The sequence below is a fragment of the Camellia sinensis genome, chromosome 7 (assembly GCF_055761805.1).
Source record: "Camellia sinensis isolate YWXY chromosome 7, ASM5576180v1, whole genome shotgun sequence".
In the NCBI taxonomy this organism is placed as follows: domain Eukaryota; kingdom Viridiplantae; phylum Streptophyta; class Magnoliopsida; order Ericales; family Theaceae; genus Camellia; species Camellia sinensis.
This window is the reverse complement of record NC_138967.1, coordinates 16,154,637-16,178,674: the sequence shown is the minus strand read 5'-3', so window position 1 is coordinate 16,178,674 and position 24,038 is coordinate 16,154,637. Positions and strand designations below refer to the sequence as shown.

At 37.9% G+C, this 24,038-nt stretch overlaps 1 protein-coding gene and 1 pseudogene across 3 annotated transcripts; one reads left to right on the top strand and one right to left on the bottom strand.

Moving 5' to 3' along the window:
- The first annotated feature begins 3,188 nt into the window (after positions 1 to 3,188).
- On the top strand, positions 3,189 to 7,007 carry LOC114307725 (Haloacid dehalogenase-like hydrolase (HAD) superfamily protein). Of its 3 annotated transcripts, none has more exons than XM_028253139.2 (8): positions 3,189 to 3,532; positions 3,649 to 3,714; positions 3,803 to 3,900; positions 3,991 to 4,028; positions 4,139 to 4,226; positions 4,317 to 4,526; positions 4,644 to 4,709; positions 6,585 to 7,007. In XM_028253139.2, exons 1-8 carry the CDS (start codon positions 3,325 to 3,327, stop codon positions 6,756 to 6,758), a joined length of 948 nt encoding a protein of 315 aa, XP_028108940.2. In that variant the 5' UTR covers positions 3,189 to 3,324; the 3' UTR covers positions 6,759 to 7,007. The 3 variants fall into 3 exon arrangements, with proteins under 3 accessions (XP_028108940.2, XP_028108941.2, XP_028108939.2); XM_028253140.2 differs by having other exon boundaries at positions 4,644 to 4,747; XM_028253138.2 differs by having other exon boundaries at positions 3,260 to 3,532; positions 4,644 to 4,692.
- A 1,586-nt stretch (positions 7,008 to 8,593) lies between these two features.
- LOC114307653 (photosystem I reaction center subunit II, chloroplastic-like) lies at positions 8,594 to 9,229 on the bottom strand (annotated as a pseudogene).
- Positions 9,230 to 24,038: the final 14,809 nt, after the last annotated feature.

Here is a 24,038-nt window from a genome sequence, read left to right as displayed (position 1 = left end):
GTAGCTCAAGCCCAATTGAGACTACAGAATTAAGAAGATTCTCACGAGCTAAAAAGTCAGCAATTTATGGTGATTATTTTGTATACTCAATGGAGTCTAATTTTGACATCGGACCTAAAGATGATCCTATTTTATTTTCCAATGTCATGAATAGAGATGATTCTAAATTATGGTATGATGCCATGAAGGAAGAGTTGGAATCTGTGGCTAAGAATCAAGTTTGAGAAATTGTCGAGTAGCCTAAAGGATTTAAAGCGGTTGGCTGTAAATGGGTCTATAAGACCAAGAAAGACTCAAATGGCAATGTCGAACGATATAAAGCTAGACTCGAAGCTAAATGTTTCACTCAAAGAGAAGGCATCGATTATCATAATACGTTTTCTCCGATTTCTAAGAAGGATTCATTTCGAATTATCATGGCATTAGTAGGTCATTTTGATTTAGAGCTACATCAAATGGATGTGAAAACATCATTTTTAAATGGGGATCTTGAGGAAGAAGTATACATGAACCAACCTGAAGGTTTTTGTTCTGATAAAGATAGTCACTTAGTTTGCAAGCTCAAGAAATCCATATATGGACTAAAACAAGCTTCCTGACAGTGGTATTTAAAGTTCCACAATGTTATTACTTCATATGGTTTTACGGAGAATGTTGTGGACAACTGTATATACCTTAAGGTTAGTGGGAGCAAGTACATTTTTCTAGTTCTATACGTGGATGACATTTTACTTGCATCTAATGATTTGGGATTGTTGCATGATACCAAAACAATTTTTTTCTCAAAATTTTGAAATAAAGGATATGAGTGAAGCTTCTTATGTCATTGGCATAGAGATTCACAGAGATAGGTCCAAAAGGACATTAGGACTATCTCATAAAGCCTACATTGAAAGAGTTTTGGAGAAATTCAAGATGAGTGATTGCACTCCTAATGCAGCGCCGCTTTTAAAGGGTGACAAATTCAATTTAAGTCAATGTCCGAAGAATGATTTGGAAAAAGGAACAAACGGTTAGCATTTCCTATACGTCTGTTGTAGGCAGTTTAATGCATGCTCTGGTTTGTACACAACCTGACATTGCATTTGCAGTTGGGATGCTTGGAAGATACCAAAGTAATCCAGGAATGGAACATTGGAAGGCTGCAAAGAAAATCATGAGACTTAAAGGGAACCAATGACTACATGCTTACTTACAAGCATGTTAACTGTCTTGAGGTGGTTGGATATTCAGACTCGGATTTTGCGGGTTGTCAAGATTCTAGAAAATCCACTTTAGGATATGTCTATCTGCTAGCAGGCGGTGCTGTTTCATGGAAGAGTGCCAAAGAGATGATAATTGCATCGTCAACAATGGAAGGAGAGTTTATAGCATACTTTGAAGCAATCTCACAGGCTATTTGGTTAAGGAATTTTATCAAAGGGCTTCGAATTGTGGATTCAATTTCTAGGCCATTAAAGGTTTACTGTGATAATTCGGCTGCGGTTTTCTTCTCTAACAACAACAAAAGTGGTAGCTGAAGCAAGCATATTGACATAAAGTATCTTGCTATTCGAGACCGTGTTAAGAAGCAAGAAGTCAACATTGAGCATATTAGTACCGATATGATGATTGCAGATCCCATGACCAAAGGTCTTTCTGTAAAGGAGTTTTCAAAACACGTTGATGGCATGGGACTGATTGGTTAGCTCAATAATTTTTCTACTTGTTGTTTTATTTTGTTTTGTCATGACATTTTGATTATTATTAGTGAAAAGCATCATTTTGTGCACCTAAAGTATTTGTGATGCTATGCAGTCCATTGGGACTACTTATCCATAGGGATCATTGGACCCAGAATAACTTATTAAAAGCTATTTATAAAGAATGACACCACATAGAGTTGAGAGTGTGATACAATGTAATACATGGAAGGAAATACTTAATTGATAGAGTATAACTGCCATGATTCGTGTATTATACATCTAAGGTTTGGGTATTTTTATGATCATCATCAGTTTGTTAGTTACCCGACAGTCAACAACATGTGTTATATGTGCCAAGTGGGAGAATGTAACAATATCCATAAAGTGGCTCATATGCTACATGTTTGTTTTATTTATTTATTTATATTATATATATTTAATTAGTTTAATGACTAATTAATTGGTTTAATGACTAATGGGTAACTCATGTCTGTTCACTATCCCATATGGTGGTTTCATGAGACTTTACAACTATCCTGATGGTGGGAAGTTATAAGGAGTTACACTTGGATATGGGCCCAAGCCTATCTATATATATGTCCGTGATAGCCATCAAACACAGACGTTGTTTTGTAAATAGAATAGGCTTGAAACTCTGTCCCTTTCACTTTTCCCATATGGTTCTGTAAAAGTGTTCTGTGAGTGGGCTTTTTACGAGTCCGGATTCTCGGCCGCCCTACCCGGTAGCCCCCAAAACGACGTCGTTTTGGGGGCATATTTTCAAAAAAAAAAAAACGCAGAGGAAGAGAGGGAGGAAGGAGAGGAAGAGGGAGGGAGGAAGGAGGAGGGAGGAGGAGGAGGAGGAGGAGGAAGGGAAGGGCCGGACTGGAGGGGGCCATAACCAATGGGGGAGGAGGAGGAGGAGGAGGAGGAGGAGACGGTAGAGGCAGAGGCGGAGGCGAAGGCGACGGCGGTGCAGCTGCTGCGACGAGTTGCGATGGCAAGCTCGCAGCCTCCTCCCTCCCTCTTCTCCCTCTCCCCTCCCCTCTGGTTATGGCGGCTCGTCGGAAAAAACGAAGAAAAAGAAAAGAAAAGAATAAAAAAAAAAAAAAAAAAAAAAACCCCAAAACGACATCGTTTTGGGGGACTGCCGGGTAGGGCTGCCGGGTAGGGCGGCCGAGGATCCGGATTCGGCTTTTTACATATTCAAGATTTGATCATTCAAGAATAAAGATTCTAAGGTTTGAACATCATGGCATGATGTATTCTTCTTTCTGAATTATAATTATTTTAATTCTCACAGTGGAAACATTCCATCCAAGGTGGAAAAAATTTACTTATACATAAAATTAATATAAAGAACTTTATAAGAATGATATTACCATTCTATAAGTGTGTTGTATTAAAACCAAAAATTCACACTTGAGCAGTCACATTATTTAGTATACAAATTTTATATAATTTATATATAGAAGGTCTATATTCGAGTGAGGGCCATTTTCGTCACAACCAAAAAAATATTAGACAAGTCACGTGATTCATAAGTCACCAACCACCATCTCTCTATCTATCTTTCTCTTCATCTCGCTCTACGCGTCGTCACGTCGCGTCGTATCTCCCTGTCTCACTCACCCTATTAATGGCTTCCCTCCCCCCTCCTACAAAGCCCCCCTCCATTTCCATTCATATCCAACTCTTTTACGTTGAGCTCCTCTATATCTCTCTCTCTCTCTCTCTCTCTCTCTCTCTCAATTCAGTTCGCAGTTCTTCTTCTTCGTCTTCATCCATGGATTCTTGCAGCAAATCAATCAGAGACTCCACTTCTCCCTTCGATTGCATCCTCTTCGGTACCTCTCTCTCTCTCTCTCTCTCTCTCTCTGTATTCAAATACATAATGGATATTACAGTGCATATATAACTCTTGTTAACTTCTAATCGTCCATCTGACTCGTTTTTCTCGCAGATTTGGATGACACTCTGTATCCTTCCAAGGCGGGGCTTGGCCAAGCCACCAAGCGAAACATCGAAGGTTTGAGTTCTGATTTCAAAAAAAAAAAAAAATCAGCTCTATGAGATATTTAATCAGGAATTCGAAATCTTTCTATTGTGATATGCAGATTTTCTCGTCGAAAAATGTGGATTCCCTGAGACACAAGCTTCGACTCTCCGCGTTGAGCTCTTCAAGACTTACGGAAGCACTCTCGCCGGTTTGCGAGTAAGCTAACTGACTAAATTGAAAGTCTTCATTTCGCTAATTTCTTCAAACTAGTACTAATTTGTGTTTGATTTTGCTTTTTCTTTGCAGGCATTGGGCTATGACATCGACGCTGACGACTATCACAGGTCAGAATTAAGCAGTTTCACAAACTTTGAACCGTTTGATCTTCATTCAATGAAGTTTTCAGATTTCCAAAATTTTGACCAATTCAACTAAAAATCTGTTTCTCAAACAGTTTCGTGCACGGAAGGTTGCCGTACGATTCGATCAAACCAGACGCTCCACTACGAAACCTTTTGCGCAGCATCAATCAAAGGAAAATCGTAAGTTCTATACATTATACATAGATTTTCATATATATATGTATATGTGTGTGTGTGTGTGTGTGTATTGATTATATGTTGCATTTACAGGTTTTTACCAATTCGGATAGAAATCATGCGATGAAGGCACTGGATCGACTTGGAATCAGAGACTGCTTCGAGCTGATCATATGCTTCGAGACTCTGAATCCAAACCTCTCGAAATCGACTCGCCTTGATGAGTTTCCCGTAGTTCTGAAACCCTCATTGGACGCCATTAAAACCGCCATCGACGTCGCAGAGGTCGATCCTTGTCGTACGGTACGACGCGAAGCACATGCTGTTTCTTTGTAATTGTTGCCATAACTGTTATGTTGTTGATGATCTTTGATCAACGGTTGTGATTGAATGACGTGTTATGGTTTTGTTCCTTTTCAGCTGTTTCTTGATGATAGCGTCCGGAATGTTGCAGCTGGGAAAGCCTTGGGTCTCCGAACTGTTCTCGTAACTTTGCTTCCCAAACACGAGCAAGGATCTGTTGGTTGTTTTTTTTTTAAGTTTTTTTGAAGTGGTGTGTTGTATGGTTGAGATTTAATGGCAAATTATAATAATTTTTAACATTAAATCTCATCTATATAATATACTATTTTAAAAAAATTTAGAAAAAAAAATTTCTAGAGGATCCTTAGTGCCCAAACACACCAACCAAAAAATAAATATAATTTGTTTCCAGTGCACCATATTTGTTTGCAAAATTATTAAATACTCTCCAACTATCTTATCCCGTTAATTAGATATTTTTTTATCAAATAAAAATTACATTCGTTTGAAAAATTAGTTATAACTAATTTAATTTATTAAAAGGTAAAATAGGTTAATATGTTTTATTTGTAAAATTTTATATTAAGCTACTGATTTAAAACTCATGTCTCTACGACTACTTTTGGCATTTAGTTAAAAAATATTATATAGATAATTTTTTTTACAAATTAATGAGACCGCTATGAAATGGTACAATTATCAGATTTTATTGTATTTGACCCCACTCTATTTGAATAGAAAAGGTTTGGGAGATTATAGACAGGGGAGGTCAGGAATAAAGATAGATAAGTTGAAACTATGGTTAAGTTTGGCGAGTTAAAAAAAAGTCAAAACGTTAAAAAGTTATTCAAAAACTTAAAAAGTTATCACTATTTACTAAAAGTTAAAAAGGACGGCTGCACAACTCTCAATCCTAATTTTTTTCCTATAAACTAATTTATACAATTTTTTAATACACATTTTTTCATAAAAAGTCAAAAAGTTAACCCAAACATCTATATTTTTTTTCTCAACTTTTTAGTTCAAAAAAATAAAAAGTACACTTATTTACGACACTCCAAACAAACCCTATATTGAAGTAAAATATAAGTTACAGTGAGATGATTTATGTGCCAAATTTGTTATCGGCCGAATCGCTTTAATATGTGTTAATCGAACGATCGGATCGACTTCACTCTCATTTGTAACAGTCGTCATCCTATCATTTGAACAATCAGCATAAACAAATTCGAACAATTGGGGTGATACCAAATTCGGTAGATATTGCATTGCTGAAAGTCATATCTCTAAAGAAATTAAAGTTAAAATTGAGAATTCCTGTGCAAAATTTGAAAAAATTCACCTTATTTCAAATTTGAAATAAACTAATTTTAATAATATGAAAAGTAATAAACCATTTCAAAAATTAAAAAATTAGTCTACAAACTATACATGTACACATGTGAGTTGTCAATAGATGATATGCACGAATCCCATCTACTCAAACTCTTATTCTTTTTTTTTTCTTTTTTTGAACTCAAGACATTATTTTATTTTTATTTTTATACTTAAGTCTCGTTTGAAAACAAGTTGTTTTAATAATATTTTATAAAAAAATATATAAAAAAATAAAAAAAATGATGTGACAACTTATGATATTTTTTTAATTAAAATACTTACTCCCCAATGAGTCCTTAAAGAACTTTTGGTGATACACTTATGTTTTGACATTTTCAATTCAAATATATATATATATATATATATATATATTTTATACGTAATGCGTTTTTAGGTCAAGTTTGGCATCCTCAAAAAAATTTAAAAAGTCAAAAAGTCACTATCCTATTTAAGTCACATCATCTTATTTAAGTCACATCACTTTTCTATCACATCATTTCAAACCCAACCCCCATACCCAATCCATATTTCATAAAAAGTAAAAATATGTACATATTTAGGACACCCCAAACAACCCCTTAATCATAAAATTCTATTTATACAAATTTCATCACAAGTCATGATAATACTACACTCTTGATCATATTTGTGCTCATATGTTTTGGTTTGGTTGTCGTATAGGTTGGAAAATCAGGGAAGATCAAAGAAGCCGATTATGCATTAGAGACTGTAAACAACTTGGCTCAAGCAATTCCAGAAATATGGTTTGGCACAGGAGACGGCAACGATCGAAGGCTCAATCGAACCAAGGGCCAGTTGGATGCCATTCTTGCTACAGCACCTCTTCGGGTTTAAGCAAATTCCAAACGGCTACGCACCTAAAAAAAATATTTAAAAAAGTGTTAGAATTTGAATATATTATGAATTGAATGAAATCAGATTCATACTATTCAAATTTTAAACATTTTTTTTAAATATTTTTTAATCAATGCGTAGTGTTATTATAAAGGTGATATGCATGGTTGTAATAATATATGTGCAGAATAATAAGTTTTTTAGATGTACTTATTTACGAATAAAGAAAACTTAAGAGTTTCGTGTCAATTCTTCTTACATTATAATAATGTTCTCTTTAGCTTAATGTAATGTTAAAAAAGGCGTGTCAATTCTTCTTGCATTACAATAATGTTCTCAATAGCTTAATGTAGTAATGTTAAAAAAAAGGCTTGTGCACGTAGGTTTCGATTCTTGTTAATTGTGTCCTCCATCTGGGTATCAGATAAAGATACGCGATCATTTTTTTCTAAGGGCTATGGAGTAAATAATGACTTGTGTCCATATCTTAATGTTGTGAAGTTGATGGATGGTTATATCTCTCTCATACCTTTGGACTCTTGTTATGATTTAATTAATTGACTCATATTTTAAAGGTGAAAATAACGAATTAGTGATGCTTTTATAGATTTATGATAAATTTTACAAATTTAATAATTATAATCATAATTTTTTTTTCATGAATATGTAATTATTTTAAAAGGTAAGACTTTGTAATTTTTCTATTTTAAAAACAAAACATCATTATTATCACATGTTTTGTGCTAACGACTTTGGTTCAATCATATCATGTGAAATATTTGATCATTTATTTAGTAAAAAATTTAATATCTCTAATATTATCCTATTCTAATTAGAGGTTCTATTTTGTTTTATTTGTTTGCTTGTGGCAGCTAATGATAGGCTGAGCTTCAATAAAGTTGAGGAGACTCAAATTAAATTTAGGGTAAATTATGCAAATGGTTTTTATAGTTTACACAGTGTGTCAATTTGGTCTCTATTATTTTAATTTACTCGATTTTGTCCCTTAATTTAACATATTATGTCATTTTAGTCCAATAAATAACAGTTAATTTTGGTGGACGAAAAGTCTACATAATATGTCAATTTGGTCCCTATAGTTTACACAATGTGTCAATTTGGTTCCTGTTATTTTAATTTACTCAATTTTTATAAGGATCAAATTAACACATTTTGTAAATTATATGAATCAAATTGACACGTAGTTTGACTTTGTATTTACCAAACTTAACAACTGTTATTTATTTGACAAAAATGACACAATCCGTTAAATTAAAGGGTAGAATCGAACAAATTAAAATAACAGAGATCAAATTAACACATCGTGTAAACTATATAGATTATTTGTATAATTTACCTTTAAATTTAATATAATCATTAATTTACTTAAAGTTGATTATGTTTGGGATAGAGACTAAAACCCTTAATAATTAGAGATGGCAACAGATGGGTAGGGGTGGATGTCTACCACCCCACCATGAGTGGACCTAAGTGTCATTTGCTGACATTTACATGGCAAATTTTTTTTAAAATTATTATGAAAGTGCCGTTACGGTTAATTTCAAATGAAACAGACGTAATTTTTATAACATATATGTGACCGGATATATTTGGAGACTTTTATTATAAATTCATAACACAAATTGCATAATTTTTATTTATTTTTTTGTGTCATAATAATTATAGAATTCAACGTATGCATGCATCATAATTTAGTTTCTTGAAAAAACGAAAAGAACAAAGAAGGAAATACAAAGTACAACCACAAATAAACGCTAAAAATAATCACATATAATCACAAATACATATTCATGTCCACAACCCACTTCCAACATTCACAAGTCATACACTTGTTTTTCGGCGAATTTGACCTCAATTGGGTTAGCATTCTTTACGATCGACCTCATATTCAGGCTAACACCTTGTCGGCCAGGGTTCACCTTCTCTGGGTACACTCCATCCTTAGGGTGCAAATATTGCACCTCTCCATTAGGGAACACCCTATAAAATTGGTACTTAATCTTGTACTTAGACCTAAGCCTAGTCCCAAGCGCCAAACACTGCTCTTTCCTAGCTAATTTGAGCAAGTTTGGGCCTTGTCTCATTATGGCTGCACCACCAGTGGGCATATCAAAAATTTGCACCTTAGGGGACTCCCAAGTGATCGTATAGAACTCCTTCACTTGGGCCTTTCGAAGTAGACCTCCGGTGCTACCACCAAAAATTAGTGATGGGGTGCTCGGGTCCAATTGGGGTGGGGTGAAGCCCATTGGAGCCTCCTTCGCTGGTGCCTCGACATTTCCTTCTACTGCCATGGCCCTAATGGGTCGCGGTGTTACAGTGAATTTGCCAGGCTTGACACTAGGAAAAGACAAAGCTAGTGATTACTTCCAGGGCACGAGGACGCAATCGCTGGATTTTGGGGTGGTGAGGGTTGGGGTAAAGAGGGAAGCTTGAGTTGCCATGGCCATGAGAGAGTGGAGGTTGTTTGGGATAGTTGGCTTTTTGACTTTCGAAGGTTATTATTGTAATTGTGAGCGTGCCAGCAAGGATCAATCAATCCTTACAGAAAATTAATTGCCAACCAATTATCAGACGATTGTGTTTTAATTCTTTCAGCCTCAATGAAGAGGACTTTTACTGGTAGCTTGATTTATGAGAATTAAGTAAACAACAATCAAATGAAGAAAAATTGAAGCATTTCATTAAAATGAAAGACTTACAATGATCCAACTCAACCTCATAGAGGTTTACAGCAATAATCTACTTGAATCTACTCCTATGAACGAAGTGCAGTACAGAAATTTTAAAGTACAGAAATACAAAGAACAGGAAATGTAAAACTGAAAAGGAAATAAAATAGATAAAAACTGGTTTCTTAGATCTGAGTCTAGGGATTTTTTCTGGGGCCTTCTCTGCTGTTTATGCTTCTCAAGGATGACCATCGAATTGCACTTCTAACCGTCGAATCGTTCCTCCATGATCGTTGATCATGTTGTCTTATAGTTAGCTCCACTATGCCATCATTTGCAGTTACGCTTCCCTCTTAATTTTGAATTTGAATGTGAGTAACCGTTGAAACCATATCACTTTTCATCTCTTTGCTGATCCAGTGCTACGCAGATCTTGTAAGAACTAATACTAACTGTCACGTGTACGATTACAATCGAAAACTTGAATAGTCTTCCCGTATTGCCCTTATTTTGCCACGCGTTGCATTGTAATTGGCTTATACAAAATATGTAGCCAACATTACCCCCCGCACTAATATACCCAGTACTTGGTGATATTAGTGGATCAAGGTCTTTTATCCACGTTTTAGAACGTGCATGGGCTTTGCATTTTTAGAAACACAACCGCCATTCAATGATGAACCTTTGCATTAACTCCTCTTTGATCCCTTAAACAAGCTCACTATCTCAATATTCAAAAAGTCCAATTCAATGGATAAACAGACCTTTTCTTATCTTGATCAAGCATATGAAGAGTTGTTTGATAATACCGTTCGTCCTCGAAAGAATCTTCATGCATTGATTAGCCACCTTTACCCACCTTTCTATATTCAAGTCATGGAAGCTTTTGCAAATTATCAACCCTTGGACTACGAACACACTGTCCACAATCCTTTGATTCAGAAATTTGCAAATATGGACATGGGAAGTTCTTCTTCTAATCCACAATCTTCTACATGGGATGAGACTGTGGCTTCTTCTTCCTCTGGGGCTTCTGGCTGGAGAAGCTGGTCGGAACCTAAGGCATGTGAGTTAAGGGAGTGAGTTAATCATTACTTTGTCGAGTTCACTGATCCTCTAGAATTCCCTTCTGATGCTTGAAGATCGGTGGTTTATCCTTACGTTCCCATCGACTGCCGACGCAATTTAGAGGACAATCTGCTTGTAACATGGTACACATCCTCCATGCCTACAAAGATAGTACAAGCTACCCGGCGCCCAGAAGAGACACAAGGGTATAACCCATCGTTCTTAGCCCAGAAGGCGAGACTTTGCTCTTCTGACTGGCTTGATTGTGTTAATGCTCCTCAGTTTCCTTCTTCTTTCGAAATGGAAGCCTCTATACCTTCTCCTCCACAAAATCCCTGTTGGACAGAGAGACTGAGGGTTACCCTTTCTACGGACAAGGTTTTTCCTCCTTATAAGCCCCCACCTTCTCGTACTCTAACTCAGCGAAAGCAAGCCCAACTTCTGCTTGCAGCCTTTTCTCACTTGCCTTTCAATGTTCTTGAAGACGATATCCCTCTCAAGAACCTTCGATGGGCTTGTGATATTATGACTCGGGGTCACGTCCTCAACCCCATCGCCCAAGCAGAACTCTAAATGTTTTTGGACCAACTCCCGTTGCTTCTCCATTGGCACCGAACTTCTGTGGCCACCACCCAATCTTTGAACCAACTTTCATCCCTTCGAATTCATACCCAGTACGAAGCAGAGAACCTCACCGAAGAATATGATGATTTCAAGAATAAAGACTCTGCGTACTGGGATGACTTGGATATGGACGAACTGGAACAAGGGTTAAAAGAAACAGCGTTCGAAATAAAGGCTAAAGAACTCTTTTATCAAGTAAGAGCACATCAACTTCAACAGCCAAACCTGGAGAAAATAAAGGATAGAATAAAAAAGGAACAAAAATTTATTGACCATAGCTGGACTAAATTCCATGATCTTGTTATTTATTTTATTCCTTACTTTTATGAACTCGAATTTGTACCCAATGAGGGCCTTTTGATGTAATTACTTTTGTTTCAATATAGCTGAGACTTTTCTCTTTGTTTGGCATGGTTTGACTTTATCTCTGTTCGTCTTTATAAGCAAATTTAGGGCTTCGAACTCTACAATCTTATCCTTCGAATCTGGATTCAATCATCTCAAATGAAACACTGAAAAACCAACCTGAATTTTTCCAATTCATGAAATACAGTTGACAATTTTTTGCTGATTTCCATTTAGAATCAGTGCTTCGAATTTATCAACATTGCCCCTTAATGCTTGTTTTAATCATATCCAACATATGGTCATGGTTAGTACGATCAATGAATTTTAAATTGACCATTTTTGCTTCGAACAACAGTCCATACTTTCAAAAATATGGAAGCCCCTCTCAAGGGCTGCACAGTTTTAGTCCGAAAAATCAATCTTTTCTGTATATTATCAAATCAACTATTGGTTTTGATACTTCGAACAACAATTCTCATCCTTAAGGGATCTCAAGTTTTGCTTCGAAAGATATTACTCTCATTAAGAAACCTAAAACAGGTCTTTAATCCCTTTGAAGTAAACAAATACTTGAGCATTCTTACATCCTTAGGTGTGGAATATGCTTCGAAGCAGGCTTCTCAATTTCGAAGCCGTTGTTACTTGACTTTGGCACCAAAATTTGGTTTCGAAGCCAAATATTTTACTTCGAAGCTGACATCAGCATCTGAGATGTGTTTCCCTTCAAAAGTATCAATATTAAAAGAAACTCTTTGTATCTATATTTTTAGTACTTCTTTACGAATTACGCGATATATTTTCCAGACACAAAGGTTTTTTAGAACCTTTTTATTTCGTGCTCTGAAATCACTTGTTTGCTCAACCCACAAACCCTTCCCGTCTATTAACCCTCTCTTCCTTGCTGCTTTCCACTAATGGATTCTTCTTCTCCGAAAGTACCAACTGCCGATCGTATAAGCCCAACAATGGCTTTAAAGAGATGTATTGAGGAAGAGATCGCCAAATTTACAGCTGATGGGTCAAGTGCTATAGACGGACGCCTCTTTGTTCCTCGCCATAGCGATAAACAAGAATATGTCTTAGGTCCCATCTTTCGAGAAGTTCCCGCTCAACTTCCAGCTTTATACCCTCGCTTAGAGGACCATTTTCTTCTCTATGAAGAGGGGCTTGACTGGGGAAATTGGAGAATGACCCGACCTCACCGTTGCTGGCCGACATTGAGGGCTGAGTGGGAGGAATGGAATGACAGAGTTGTGCCTGCAAGAGAATGTAACCTGCAAGAACTCTGTATTCTCGACGCCCTTCGTCTTTCCAAGTTTATCATTCCTGAAGACCCTTTTTTGATTCCTACTGCTCTTTGCTTTTGAAATATGGCTTTTAATTTTTTTCAGTTTCAGTTTGGCATGATGACCCCCACTGTTCTTGATATCTGCCATCTCCTAGGGCTTTCACCACTTGGTACTCCTTTTACACCCAGCTACCCGGACCTTTCTGTTAAGTTTTCTTTTCCACCCTTAAATTCCTCCTACAGTGATTTTGTAAAGCCTGAAAATAAAAGGGAAGGCCCCGTGAGAGATAGAGAACTATTTTCCTTTATTTTGTACTGGTTATGTAAATTTCTCTTTTGTACATCATCTCAACGGATCATGCCTAAGTTCGCCCCACTTGCGAAGGCCCTTATTTTGAAGAAACTCATAGCCTTGGCCCCTTATCTCTTAGGCCATGTTTATAGAGTCTGTTCCCAATTTTGTGAGAAACCTCTTGATATCAACCAAGGAGGTTCCCTTTGGGTGCTCCAACTCTCGCTCTTTGCTTACTTTACTAATTTACATCCCAAATGCTTAAAATTCCTAGTTCAAGATTCTAGCATTTATGGGGAAAAATATGCAAGAATTGCTCTTTATCCTGCTTCCTTTGCCTATCACCTCACCTTTTTTCATCAACTTCCTATTTCTCCATCTGCCATCTTCTTCTGCCCCTTTGATGCCAACAAAGGACCAGCTTGGCTGTAAACATTCTTGGCTGATAAAGAGTGTTCCATCCCACCCCACAAAGATATGTGGGCTTCCATTTTGTTACCGAGGGAGCTGTTCATGGGTACTTTAAACCCTCAAGCTTATAAGTGTATATCTGAGGTATACTGCCCTTCTCAGTTTCCCAGGCAATTTGGGTTTACTCAAAGGATTCCCATTCCACTTTACAGCCTCTCGAATGTCTATCTTACAGTCAGAGACCTGAGAGTATCCAAATCAAAACTAGAAGAGGCAACATTTAAACTATTGAAAGATTTGAGTGAGTTCAAATTTGTCCCCTTCCTTCCCTCTGGCTTGGCTTTGAAAAGATTTTAAAACTGGTGGACAACCAATATGGAAGTACGCCTAGCAATACACCATCATGATTTACTGATAGGGTTAGGAGTGTCTTTTATGGCTAAACCAACAACAGTCGAGAACATTCCCTCTCTTTCCATAGCTGTCAAGACTATTCCTGCAGCCTCACCCCCTCTTGCTAGAGTTACAAAAGCTGCTTCAAAAAAGGGTAAGTATTTTCAAGTTTCTTTTCTTTTAGACTTTTTTGTTTGTTTCCTTTACATTCATATCTCTTGGTGTAGGGTCTTCACAAGAAGAATCTCCTAAGAGAGCTGAAACTCTAGCTACTCTCAAAGACAAACAACAGCAGAAAAAGAAAAGGAAGCTAATACTCACTCCCGAAGAATCTGAATCTCATACTGAAGACAGAGAGATTGAGAAAGAGCAGGAAATACCATTACAAAGAACAAAGAGAAAGAAGATGACTGTCTTTCCTTCTGATTTGGTCGAAGACCCTACTCATGAGGCAGCTGGCAAAGCAGTAGAAAAGGAACTCACTCCTGAAGAGTCTGAATCCCAGATTGAAGAGAGAGAGAGATTGAGAAAGAGCAGGAAATACCATTACCGAGAAAAAAGAGAAAGAAGATGTGTCTCTCCTTCTGATTTGGTCGAAGACCCCACTTACGAGGCGGTTGCCAAAGTAGTAGATAAGGAACATTCCAAAGAAATAATTGTTTTTCAAAGAGCTGAGAAGAGGCGGCAGCAGCAATTATTAAGAGATGAAGCTGCTGCTGCTGCTGCTGATGCAATCCAAAGGGAAACTGCGAGAAGGCAGCACATTGCTGAGGATTATTTCCTTCGTAGCTCTCTCATCATTGCTATCACTTCTGAAACAAGTAACTTCTTTCATGCCTTTATTCTTTTATTCTCTTGTCAAATTCTTGGCATTAAGACTTGACATTACTTTGTATTTCTTCTTTTGCAGCAACCACTACTGAGTCTATTCTCCAAATAAAGACTCCTTCAGTTTCGGTCGAAGTTGATCAATCGCAAAATGTGAAATCTATTCAGATAATACTGCCACTTTCTAGGCCTATATTTACCATACCCTCTTTGCGGCCAAGTATTCCTACTCCTTTTCCCTTTGGCTTAACTTCATTCCTCCCTCATTCGTCTTTTGATTTTACTCAATTTGATTCTCCCTCAAGCACTGTTTCTCCTCCTCTTCCTAAAGAAATTCCAACTGCTACTTCATCTTTGATGGTAGCTGACTCTCACATTAAGGGTACTAGTAGCTCTCCAATCCATCATCCATTACCTTTGTCTAGCTCCAGTCCTTCTTCTCTTGACCAACTAGTAGCAAAAACTATAAAGACTACTAAGGATACTCCACCATCTCCTCTAATTCCTATGCAGTCATTTCTTCCTTTCACCAAAGCTCTTTCTGCACCTTTCATGTCCACGGATGAGGTGGACATCTTCGAAGCTAGACTAGCTAGTCTCTTCGACATACCTTCCACCTCTCCAATGGCTAGCAATGAGACTGAGCCATTAGTTCTGGCTGATTCTCTGCTAGAAATTTTTTAGAGCTCTTCCACCAGTAGTAAGACTTCCTTGCCTCCGATAGACTTGGACAGCTGTCTGGAGCTACTGACATTCTTCTCGAGGATCCCTTTCGAAGCCTTACAGAGGCCTATAATAAGAAATGGCTTCCTCCAGTGCTGCAAGATTGTTGAGCAATCCGGTATGATTGTTTCAAGTCATTTATCTTAAGCAGCACCACCATAGATTTTTACATCAGCATCTGTCATGCTGCTAAGGCTGTAGAGGAGAAGCTGCTGAGAGATCAGTGTTTTGTTTCTAAAGTTCATGCTGAAGTGTCAGAACTAAAAGAACAACATTCCTCTATCTTTCAATTTCAAGCTCAACTGTTGGGAAAAAAAGGCTTAACTTGAGGAAGAATTATCAGCAGTTAACCAAGCTTTGAATCAGACTACTACCAAGCTGCAAATCACTAATCAAGAGCTAGCTAATCGAAAGCAAGAAATGACTACTGCCATTCAATTGTTTCCATCTCTGAAGAATAGAGCATCTATAGTAACAGAACAATTTAAACATTGTACTGACTTTTGGGCCAATCTATGGTTACATGTATTTGACTCTTTATGAAATAAATTCTTATTTATCATTAAAGTGTTCTCATGTTTTTTTATTTAGCACTTATTCTATCCCTTGTGTTTCCTACACGGTTGGATAATAATGCTTCAAATATCTGCCATTAATCTTTTTGGGTTGTACATATCCATTCAAATTTCTCAAATGGTATGCTCCAAAAGGCAGGACTCTATGAACTTGATATGGTCTTTCCCAGTTAGGTGACCATTTGCCAAACTTATGGCTTTTAATCCCTATTGGGAGTATTGTCTTTCATACCAAATCACCTTCATTAAAGCCAATGTGTTTGACTTTCTTATTATAGTTTTTCGCTGCTTTCTTCTTTTGGAAAAGAATGCTATTTAATACCAGAATTCTATCTTCATCTATACTTTCTAACTCCAAGCACATACTCTGAAGGTATTGCTCAAGATCTAACTGATCCTGGCATCTCACCCTCAAGAACTTAACATTAATTTCCACAGGTTGCACTGCAGCATGCCCATATACTAAGGCATAAGGAGTGATTCCTGTGCTTGACCTTGGAGAAGTCCTATAAGCCCATAATACATCCAACAATAAGTTATGTCAATCCCTAGGATTGTCTTCCACAACTTTCTATATTCTTTTTTTCAGAGACTTATTAGATGATTCAGCTTGACCATTGACTTGTGCATAATAGGGGGTAGAATTAACAACGCTAATTCCAAACTCTGCCACAAAAGACTTTACCATCTTCCCATCAAATACAGTCTCATTATCAACAGTTATAGTCTGTGGGATACCAAATCTATGGATTAAATCCTTAATGAATCCAATGACTTCAGTCTGGTCTACAGCCTTGTATGGCTTAGCTTCGACCCACTTAGTGAAGTAATTAGTAGCCAGTAAGATGAAACAATGATGCTTCGAAGAGGGTGTGTGTATTTTCGCCATCATATCCATGGCTCATCCTCTAAATGGCCAAGGCTTCACAACTGCATGCAGGTCAGTTATAGGTACGTGCCTTATTGTGCCATGCTTTTGGCATGCCTGGCAACCTTTTGCATATTCTATGCAGTCTTTAAGGATAGTTGGCCAATAGTAGGAATGTCTTCGAAACAGCTATCTCATCTTCACACCTGGCTGATGAGCACCACAGATGCCTTCATGAACCTCAGCCATAGCTGTCAATGCTTTCTTTGGGCCTAAACATTCCAACAATAACCCATCTCCCCCCTTTTGTAGAGAGCATTACCATACATTATGTATTGCATAGATTGCAATTTAATTTTTCTGCTGGTCTTCGAAGATGGACCAGCCAGATACTGCATTATTGGATGCCTCCAATCTTGTTCTTGTAAGTCATTATGATTGATTTCTAGGACCATATTCATTTTATTTAAGGGTGGTATTAATTTCTGATATGTTATTTGACTTATGTCCCTTTGAGTATTATCCATTCTCTTGAAATTCGAAGCTTTCTGAGCCACATCATTAGCTTTATTATTCAAGAATCTTGGGACATGAGTTATATTTGCTATATGAAATTGAGAAAACAGATGTAATGCAACAACATAGTATAGCAACATACTTATACTTTGACATTTGAAAATCCATTTCACTTAGTTAACTACCAATTGAGAATCTCCAAATATGTCAACTGCATGAGCTTGTAATCCAATAAGTATTTCCAGTCCCATTATTAAAGCTTCATATTCAGCTTGATTATTAGAACAAGTAATTCCATCCACTCTGAAACCATATGTGGTTTCTACTCCTTGTGGTGACTTAATTACTACACCAATTCCAATTAGACCATTGGCTTTTGATCCATCGAACCACATTTGCCATGGTTCAACACTAGTCATACCAAGTTCCATTATCTCTTGGCTTTCTGTTTGACATGGATGGTCTACTAAAAATTTAGCTAAAACTTGTCCTTTTATTGCCTTTTGAAGGACATATTCTAGATAAAATTCTGATAAAGCTAGTATCTATTTGCCAATTCTTCCCCTCAACATGGGTCTAGATAACATATATTTAACCAAATCTGTGGTTGCAATTACCAAAACAGTTGTAAGCAAAAGATAGTATCTTAATTTCATTGCAGCAAAATACAATGCAAGGCACAACTTTTCTACAGTTGAGTATTTACATTCACAAGATTTTAGAAACCTACTAAGGTAATAAACAGTTTGTTCCTTGCCTTCTTCATTGTCTTGGGCTAAGAAAGCTCCCAATGAATCCTCTGCTACAGCTATGTACAATTTCAAGGGCTTATCACCCTTTGGTGGCATCAGCACTGGAGGGTTGGCCAAATAGGCTTTGATTCCTTTGAAAGCAGTTTGATGCTCTACTGTCCACATAAACTCCTCTTCATCTTTTAGCCTTAACAAGGAAGAAAATACTTTAGTTTTTCCTGCAGTATTAGAAATGAATCTTCGAAGGAAATTAACCTGTCCAAGGAACTTTTGTAATTCTTTCTTACTTGATAGAGGTCTAGCTTCAATGATGGCTTTGGCTTTATTCTGGTCAATCTGTATTCCTTTCTTGTGTACTACATAGCCCAAGAAATTTTCAGATGATATGCCAAAAGCACATTTAAGAGGATTAAAACTTTCTCATTCTTTCGAAAGCTGCTTCTAGGTGGAACAAATGTTCCTTCATGGATTGGGATTTCACTACAATATCATCAATATAACACTCTAAATACCCTCCAATGAGGTCATGAAAGATAGTGTTTATAGCCCTCTGATATGTAGCTCCGGCATTTTTCAGGCCAAATGGCATTTTGACCCATTCGAATGTGCCAATATTCCTAGGACATCTGAATGCTGTCTTGTGGATATCCTCCTTTACAATACAGATTTGGTTATAACTAGAATGCCCATCCATCATTGATAAAACTTGATGCCCTGCTGAATTGTTTACCAACAAATCCACTATAGGCATATGATACTCATCTTTTGGGGTCGCTAAATTCAAGTTTCTGAAATCGATGCATACCCTCATTTTACCATTCTTCTTAACTACAGGTACAATATTGGATAGCCATTCAACGTACTTAGCTATCCTAATAAAGCCTGCCTTGAGGAGTCTAAGAATTTCCTCCTTAACTTTCTGGATCACTTCTGGACTCATTATTCTTAGTTTTTGCTTGTATGGCTTGAAATTAGGCCTTATAGGAAGCCTATGTTCCACTAATGATCTATCCGATCCTACTAGTTCATTATAAGACCATGCGAAACAATCTTTGTATCTCTTTAAGACCACCAACAACTGGTCGCTGTCAATAGCATTCAAACAAGCACTTATATAGGTGGGCTGCTGTATGAAACCTTCCCCTAAGTCCACTTCTTCCAAGGGGTCTTGTACCTGAGAACTCACTGATACTTTTTGTTTGATTCCTTCTGACTTTGAAGCAATCTCCTTGCTTTGTTCTGCTCCCAGTTACTTTGGTTCGATATCCTTACTCTCCTCCTCATAGACAAAGTCAGTCCACAAGGCATCCTCCTCCTGTATCTCTTAGATTTTTATTTCAATATCCAAAGCACAGTATTTATCCAAGGCCAAGCATCTGACCTGTTGATGTTCCTTCTTACAGCCAATTATCATGGCTTCTCTTTCTTGCCTTTGAACCTTCTTGACTATTGATTTTACATCCAACACTGAGAACTTAATTAGAGCCAAAGACCTTGCTTCTTGGGTTTCATCTCTTGGCCTACAACCAGGCATCATTGTCATCCTTAATGACAAACTCTTCATCAGCACTTTCCTAGACTAAGTGCTTCAGGTGCGCCAATTCCTCATCAGCCGTCACTTCGGCTAATCCATCAGGTTTTCTCAGTATACTGAGTGGTGTCACTCCTTCAATATACAATTTGGCCTCTGCGAAGTCTGCACAAGCTATGAAGGATTGAGGATCTGCATCGATTTCCTCTGTCTCCCCATTGCCCAAGGCCATCATTATCTTCTGATGCAGAAAGGAAGGCACATACTTGTTAGTGTGAATCCAATCTCTACCAAGTAAAGCATTGTACTTAGCATTGCTATCGATAACAAATAATGTCGCCATGCAGTCCCTAGTTCCCACACTCAGGCTGATGGGAAAAATTCCCCGAGCCATCTGTTTATCTCCAACAAAGCCAGCAATGGTTGTGCTGGTTGAGATTGACCTGGGATTCCTTTTTCCTAGTTTCCTCAAGGAAGATTTTGGAAACAGATTCACTGCTGCCCCATTATCCACCAAGACTCGGTTCAATTGTATCCTATCGAAGAAAGCCTTGATATACAAAGGCTTGACATGTTGTGTCATAGACGTTGTGGGATACTCAAAAGGATATGAGAAGTTAATACTCACCTCTTCTTCACTCTCGTATTCAGTTTCCATTGGGGCAGCCATTTCGGATTCATCTTGCACCATACTCACTTGTAAGTCTTCGCTAGAGACTAGAATTAGGTCAATTTCTTGACCCTCTTGGTTCTCATCTCCAGTTTGGAATTCATGTGGTAGTATATGTACCATATTCACTGATACTGGAGGAAACGAGCCAAATTGGATGGCTGGTTGTACCTGTTTCTCCTCTTGGCCACCTTGTTCAACTACTTCAGAAACATCTTCCATGCTGCATTCTGGCACTTCATTACTAACAAACTCCTTCGAATGGTCTGCTTCTGCTGGCTTTTCAACCAAAAATGTCTGTTTAGCTATGAAGGCTTCGAACATTTCTTCCTCAACCATTTCTTTCTTTTGGCCTAGGCCAACTTCTCTCTCTGTCTCGCTATCACTCTCCATCAAAGCCTTCTCCAATTCTGTTAAACTGGACCTCTTTTTGACTTTTAGTTCAAAGTGAACTTTGGGCAACTGTTCTCTGCTGCAACCCATTTTGTCTTGTAGAGTTGATTTTGGACTATGGTCTAACTTTGGATTTTTCTTTCCTTCTGTCTGCCCCTCTATCTGGACTAATGAAAAGTTTTCTCCACTTTCTTTCAGGTCTTTCTGGTACTGAGTGTACCTACGCTGGATCTTCCTCCTTTGTGATCTAGAAATTACTGGGACCATGTTTGGTTCCTTTGTTTTTGGATGCTTTAGTAACACCCAATTATTTGGAGCCACCCGGGGAGGTTTAACCATCCTATCTTGATCTCTAACAGCATTTCTTTAGGCAGATATCTCCCTAGGTTTGTTCTGCATGACAAACCAATCTAGGACTCCAGGTACCCATGAACCCACCAACTCAGTCACTGAGCTGTCTCTTTCTTCATTCGAAGCCAATTTCGAAGCTGTCTATGAATGCCATTTCCTAGCCCTGACTCCTTGTTTTGGGCCTAATTCAGGCCTTCCATGAAGGTGGCCACTTTCCATCTTGTGTGAGGCTGGTCTAGGGGGTCAATTTCTAGCTTTGCTCCCATAACTTGAACTTACTTCAGTCCTTCTTTCAGGATGATTGCCTTTCATTCTGTAATAGTTGGGAGGTCTGGACTCATGTAAAGGCCTCTTACCCTTGGATTGCATTCTAGTAGCTGTTGATCCAGCCATGATTGGTTGTTGCCTAGGAGCAGTTGGATATGGCCTTTTGTTATGAGCACTGGTTGGCTTAGGACGTCTCTGCACATCCCTGTAGTATTGTTTCCCATCAATTTGAAGCTCTTTCAGCCACTTATAGCTCAACCTACACCTGGGACACATTATTTGGATAACTGCTGCCTCTAAAGAGTCATCATCCAGTGCTTCCTCATCAGAGTCTTTTTCCTAACTTGTAGAGCCTTGTCCAATAACTGGTGAACTTCTAGTGTCTTTATTGACAATAGTCTGGCTGGCAACATGCATTTGCACATTGACCTCTTCCAATTCCTTCGAAGATAAATTTTGGAAGTCTGGTACAACAACATTAGCTACACTTTCTCCAACTTCTGGGAATGGATTACTATCGATCCCCATGGCCTTTTCTACTTTAGCTGTGAATTTTAAACTTCCTTTCCGAATTTGTTCTTGGATCCTGTCTCGAAAAACAATACAGTTTTTAGTCGAGTGAAACCAAGAATTATGTCATTTACAATACACTTTTCCTTTAAGTTCATCTGGAGATGGAATTTTGACTCCGTTTGGTAACTTAAGGAAGTTGGCTGGAAGCATATGATCAAAAATGTCATCTGCCTTTGTTAAATCAAAAGAGTATTTCCTATGAAGTTCTTTCTTTTTAAACTGCTGGTCAATTGTTATATCCTTATGAATTAATGCCTCACAGATCACAGGTTCTTTCCCCACAATCTCTGCTGCATCAATCTCATAATTAGGATCTCTATAACATGTCTTGTATGATGTATTAATTCGATCTTATTCTTCCTCTTATAATGCTTCATACTTAGACACCTTATAAGTTAGTTCCACTAAGTCTCTAAACTCAATTGAGTCAAACTTCTTTCGAAGCCTAAACTCTAAGCCATTTTGAGCCAATCTCACGAATTCTGGCTCTGGTAGGATGACCCTACATTTGTTTCATGCCCTTTAAATCTGGCAATAAATTGAGCAGCCTTTTCATCAGGCCTTTGGCTCAACCTTGCCAAATCTGCCATGGACACTTCTGGCTCCGTTTGGAAGAATTGGGCATGAAATGTCTCTTCCATTTGTTACCAAGTTTGAATGGAGCCAAGCGTACGGTTAATATACTATACGAAGGCTGCCCCTGTAAGAGAATTTGGGAACAATCTTAACTTTATGTAATCATTATTGGTAAATTCACCACATTGAGCAGCAAACCTAGCAATATGCTCCACTGTTAACTGGTTTCTATTCTCATAAAAAAGGGCAAAGTCTGGTATCCTGAATCCTCTTGGGCATTCATGTACCCTATCCACCCATTCTGGATATGGTTTCCTGTACACAGGAGTTTGAACCCCCCGAGCCATTGGTCCACACATTTCTCTAACAATATCAATAATTTGGTCCCTAGGGACCATATTTTGTGCCTGTTGAACCATTACTGGAGGAATAAACACAGGATTTGGTGGACAACCTTGTGCTTGGGGTCCTCTTGGTCTATAAGGTGGTACATTTGGGACTGGTTGTCCCCGTGGTGCCGGCTGCTGTTGGGGGTATGGGTGACCCCTTTGAGCTTTTCTTGCAAAAGGACTGCGAAATGTGCTGGAACAGGTGTTGTGTCTCTTTCAGTTGTAGGAAAACCTTCTAACCCCCCGGGTATAAATTTGAATAAAGGATTAGTGAACCCGCTCGTGCCAGGTATGGTTTCGAACATGGGATTTAGAACCATTCTTATGCTATTTTCTTGTACTGGGTCAGATCCACCAATTTGCATAGCTTCACTGTTAAGCACTGAGGCATTTTGACCTGCTATAGGCCTCGAAATAGGTTCATACCAAGGCTGAAGTGGCAGTCTTTCATGATTTTGGTTACTAGTTTGACCATCAGTATGCCCATTACTCTGCATAGGCTGTTTGTCTCTAGCCAATCTTTACTGAGGAACATTTGAATTTTCCTCTATATGCCTTGCATTAGTTGGTTGATGAGCATTCATTCAATCCAAGAAGGATGTTGCCCATCTTTCCATTGTGTTCATTAACTGCTGTCCCATGGCATCTACTAGGCCTCCCCATGGATTCATTGGCTGAGTAGATGAAACAGTGGATGGTTCAATTCCTTGGCCTCGTCCAATATTATGAACATGTGGTACTTGTTCCGAAGTACTGGTCTGTTCAACCATAGGTTCTGATAAAATGGGTATTTCCACATGATGTATTATTACATTATCCTCTAGATTAGGTATTTCTACCTCTCCTTCCATGCCTTCTTCCAAGCGTTCATTTTCTCCTTGTCTCCTATGTCTAACCATTTCAATTTGTCCCACCGGGCGTGCCAAAAATATATGTTGACTTTTTGGCTTTCGAAGGTTATTATTGTAATTGTGAGCGTGCCAACAAGGATCAATCAGTTCTTATAGAAAATTAATTGCCAACCAATTATCAGATGATTGTGTTTTAGTTCTTTCAGCCTCAATGAAGAGAACTTTTACTGGTGGCTTGATTTAGGAGAATTAAGTAAACAACAATCAAATGAAGAAAAATTGAAGCATTTCATTAAAATG

Excerpts from the sequence above, each read along its gene's own strand:
- LOC114307725 (XM_028253138.2), top strand. The coding sequence starts at position 3,325 with ATGGCTTCCCTCCCCCCTCCTACAAAGCCCCCCTCCATTTCCATTCAT. Across the intron at positions 4,029-4,138 it reads GACGCTGACGACTATCACAG|TTTCGTGCACGGAAGGTTGC; the intron begins GTCAGAATTAAG and ends TTTCTCAAACAG. Across the intron at positions 4,693-6,584 it reads TGCAGCTGGGAAAGCCTTGG|GTTGGAAAATCAGGGAAGAT; the intron begins GTCTCCGAACTG and ends GTTGTCGTATAG.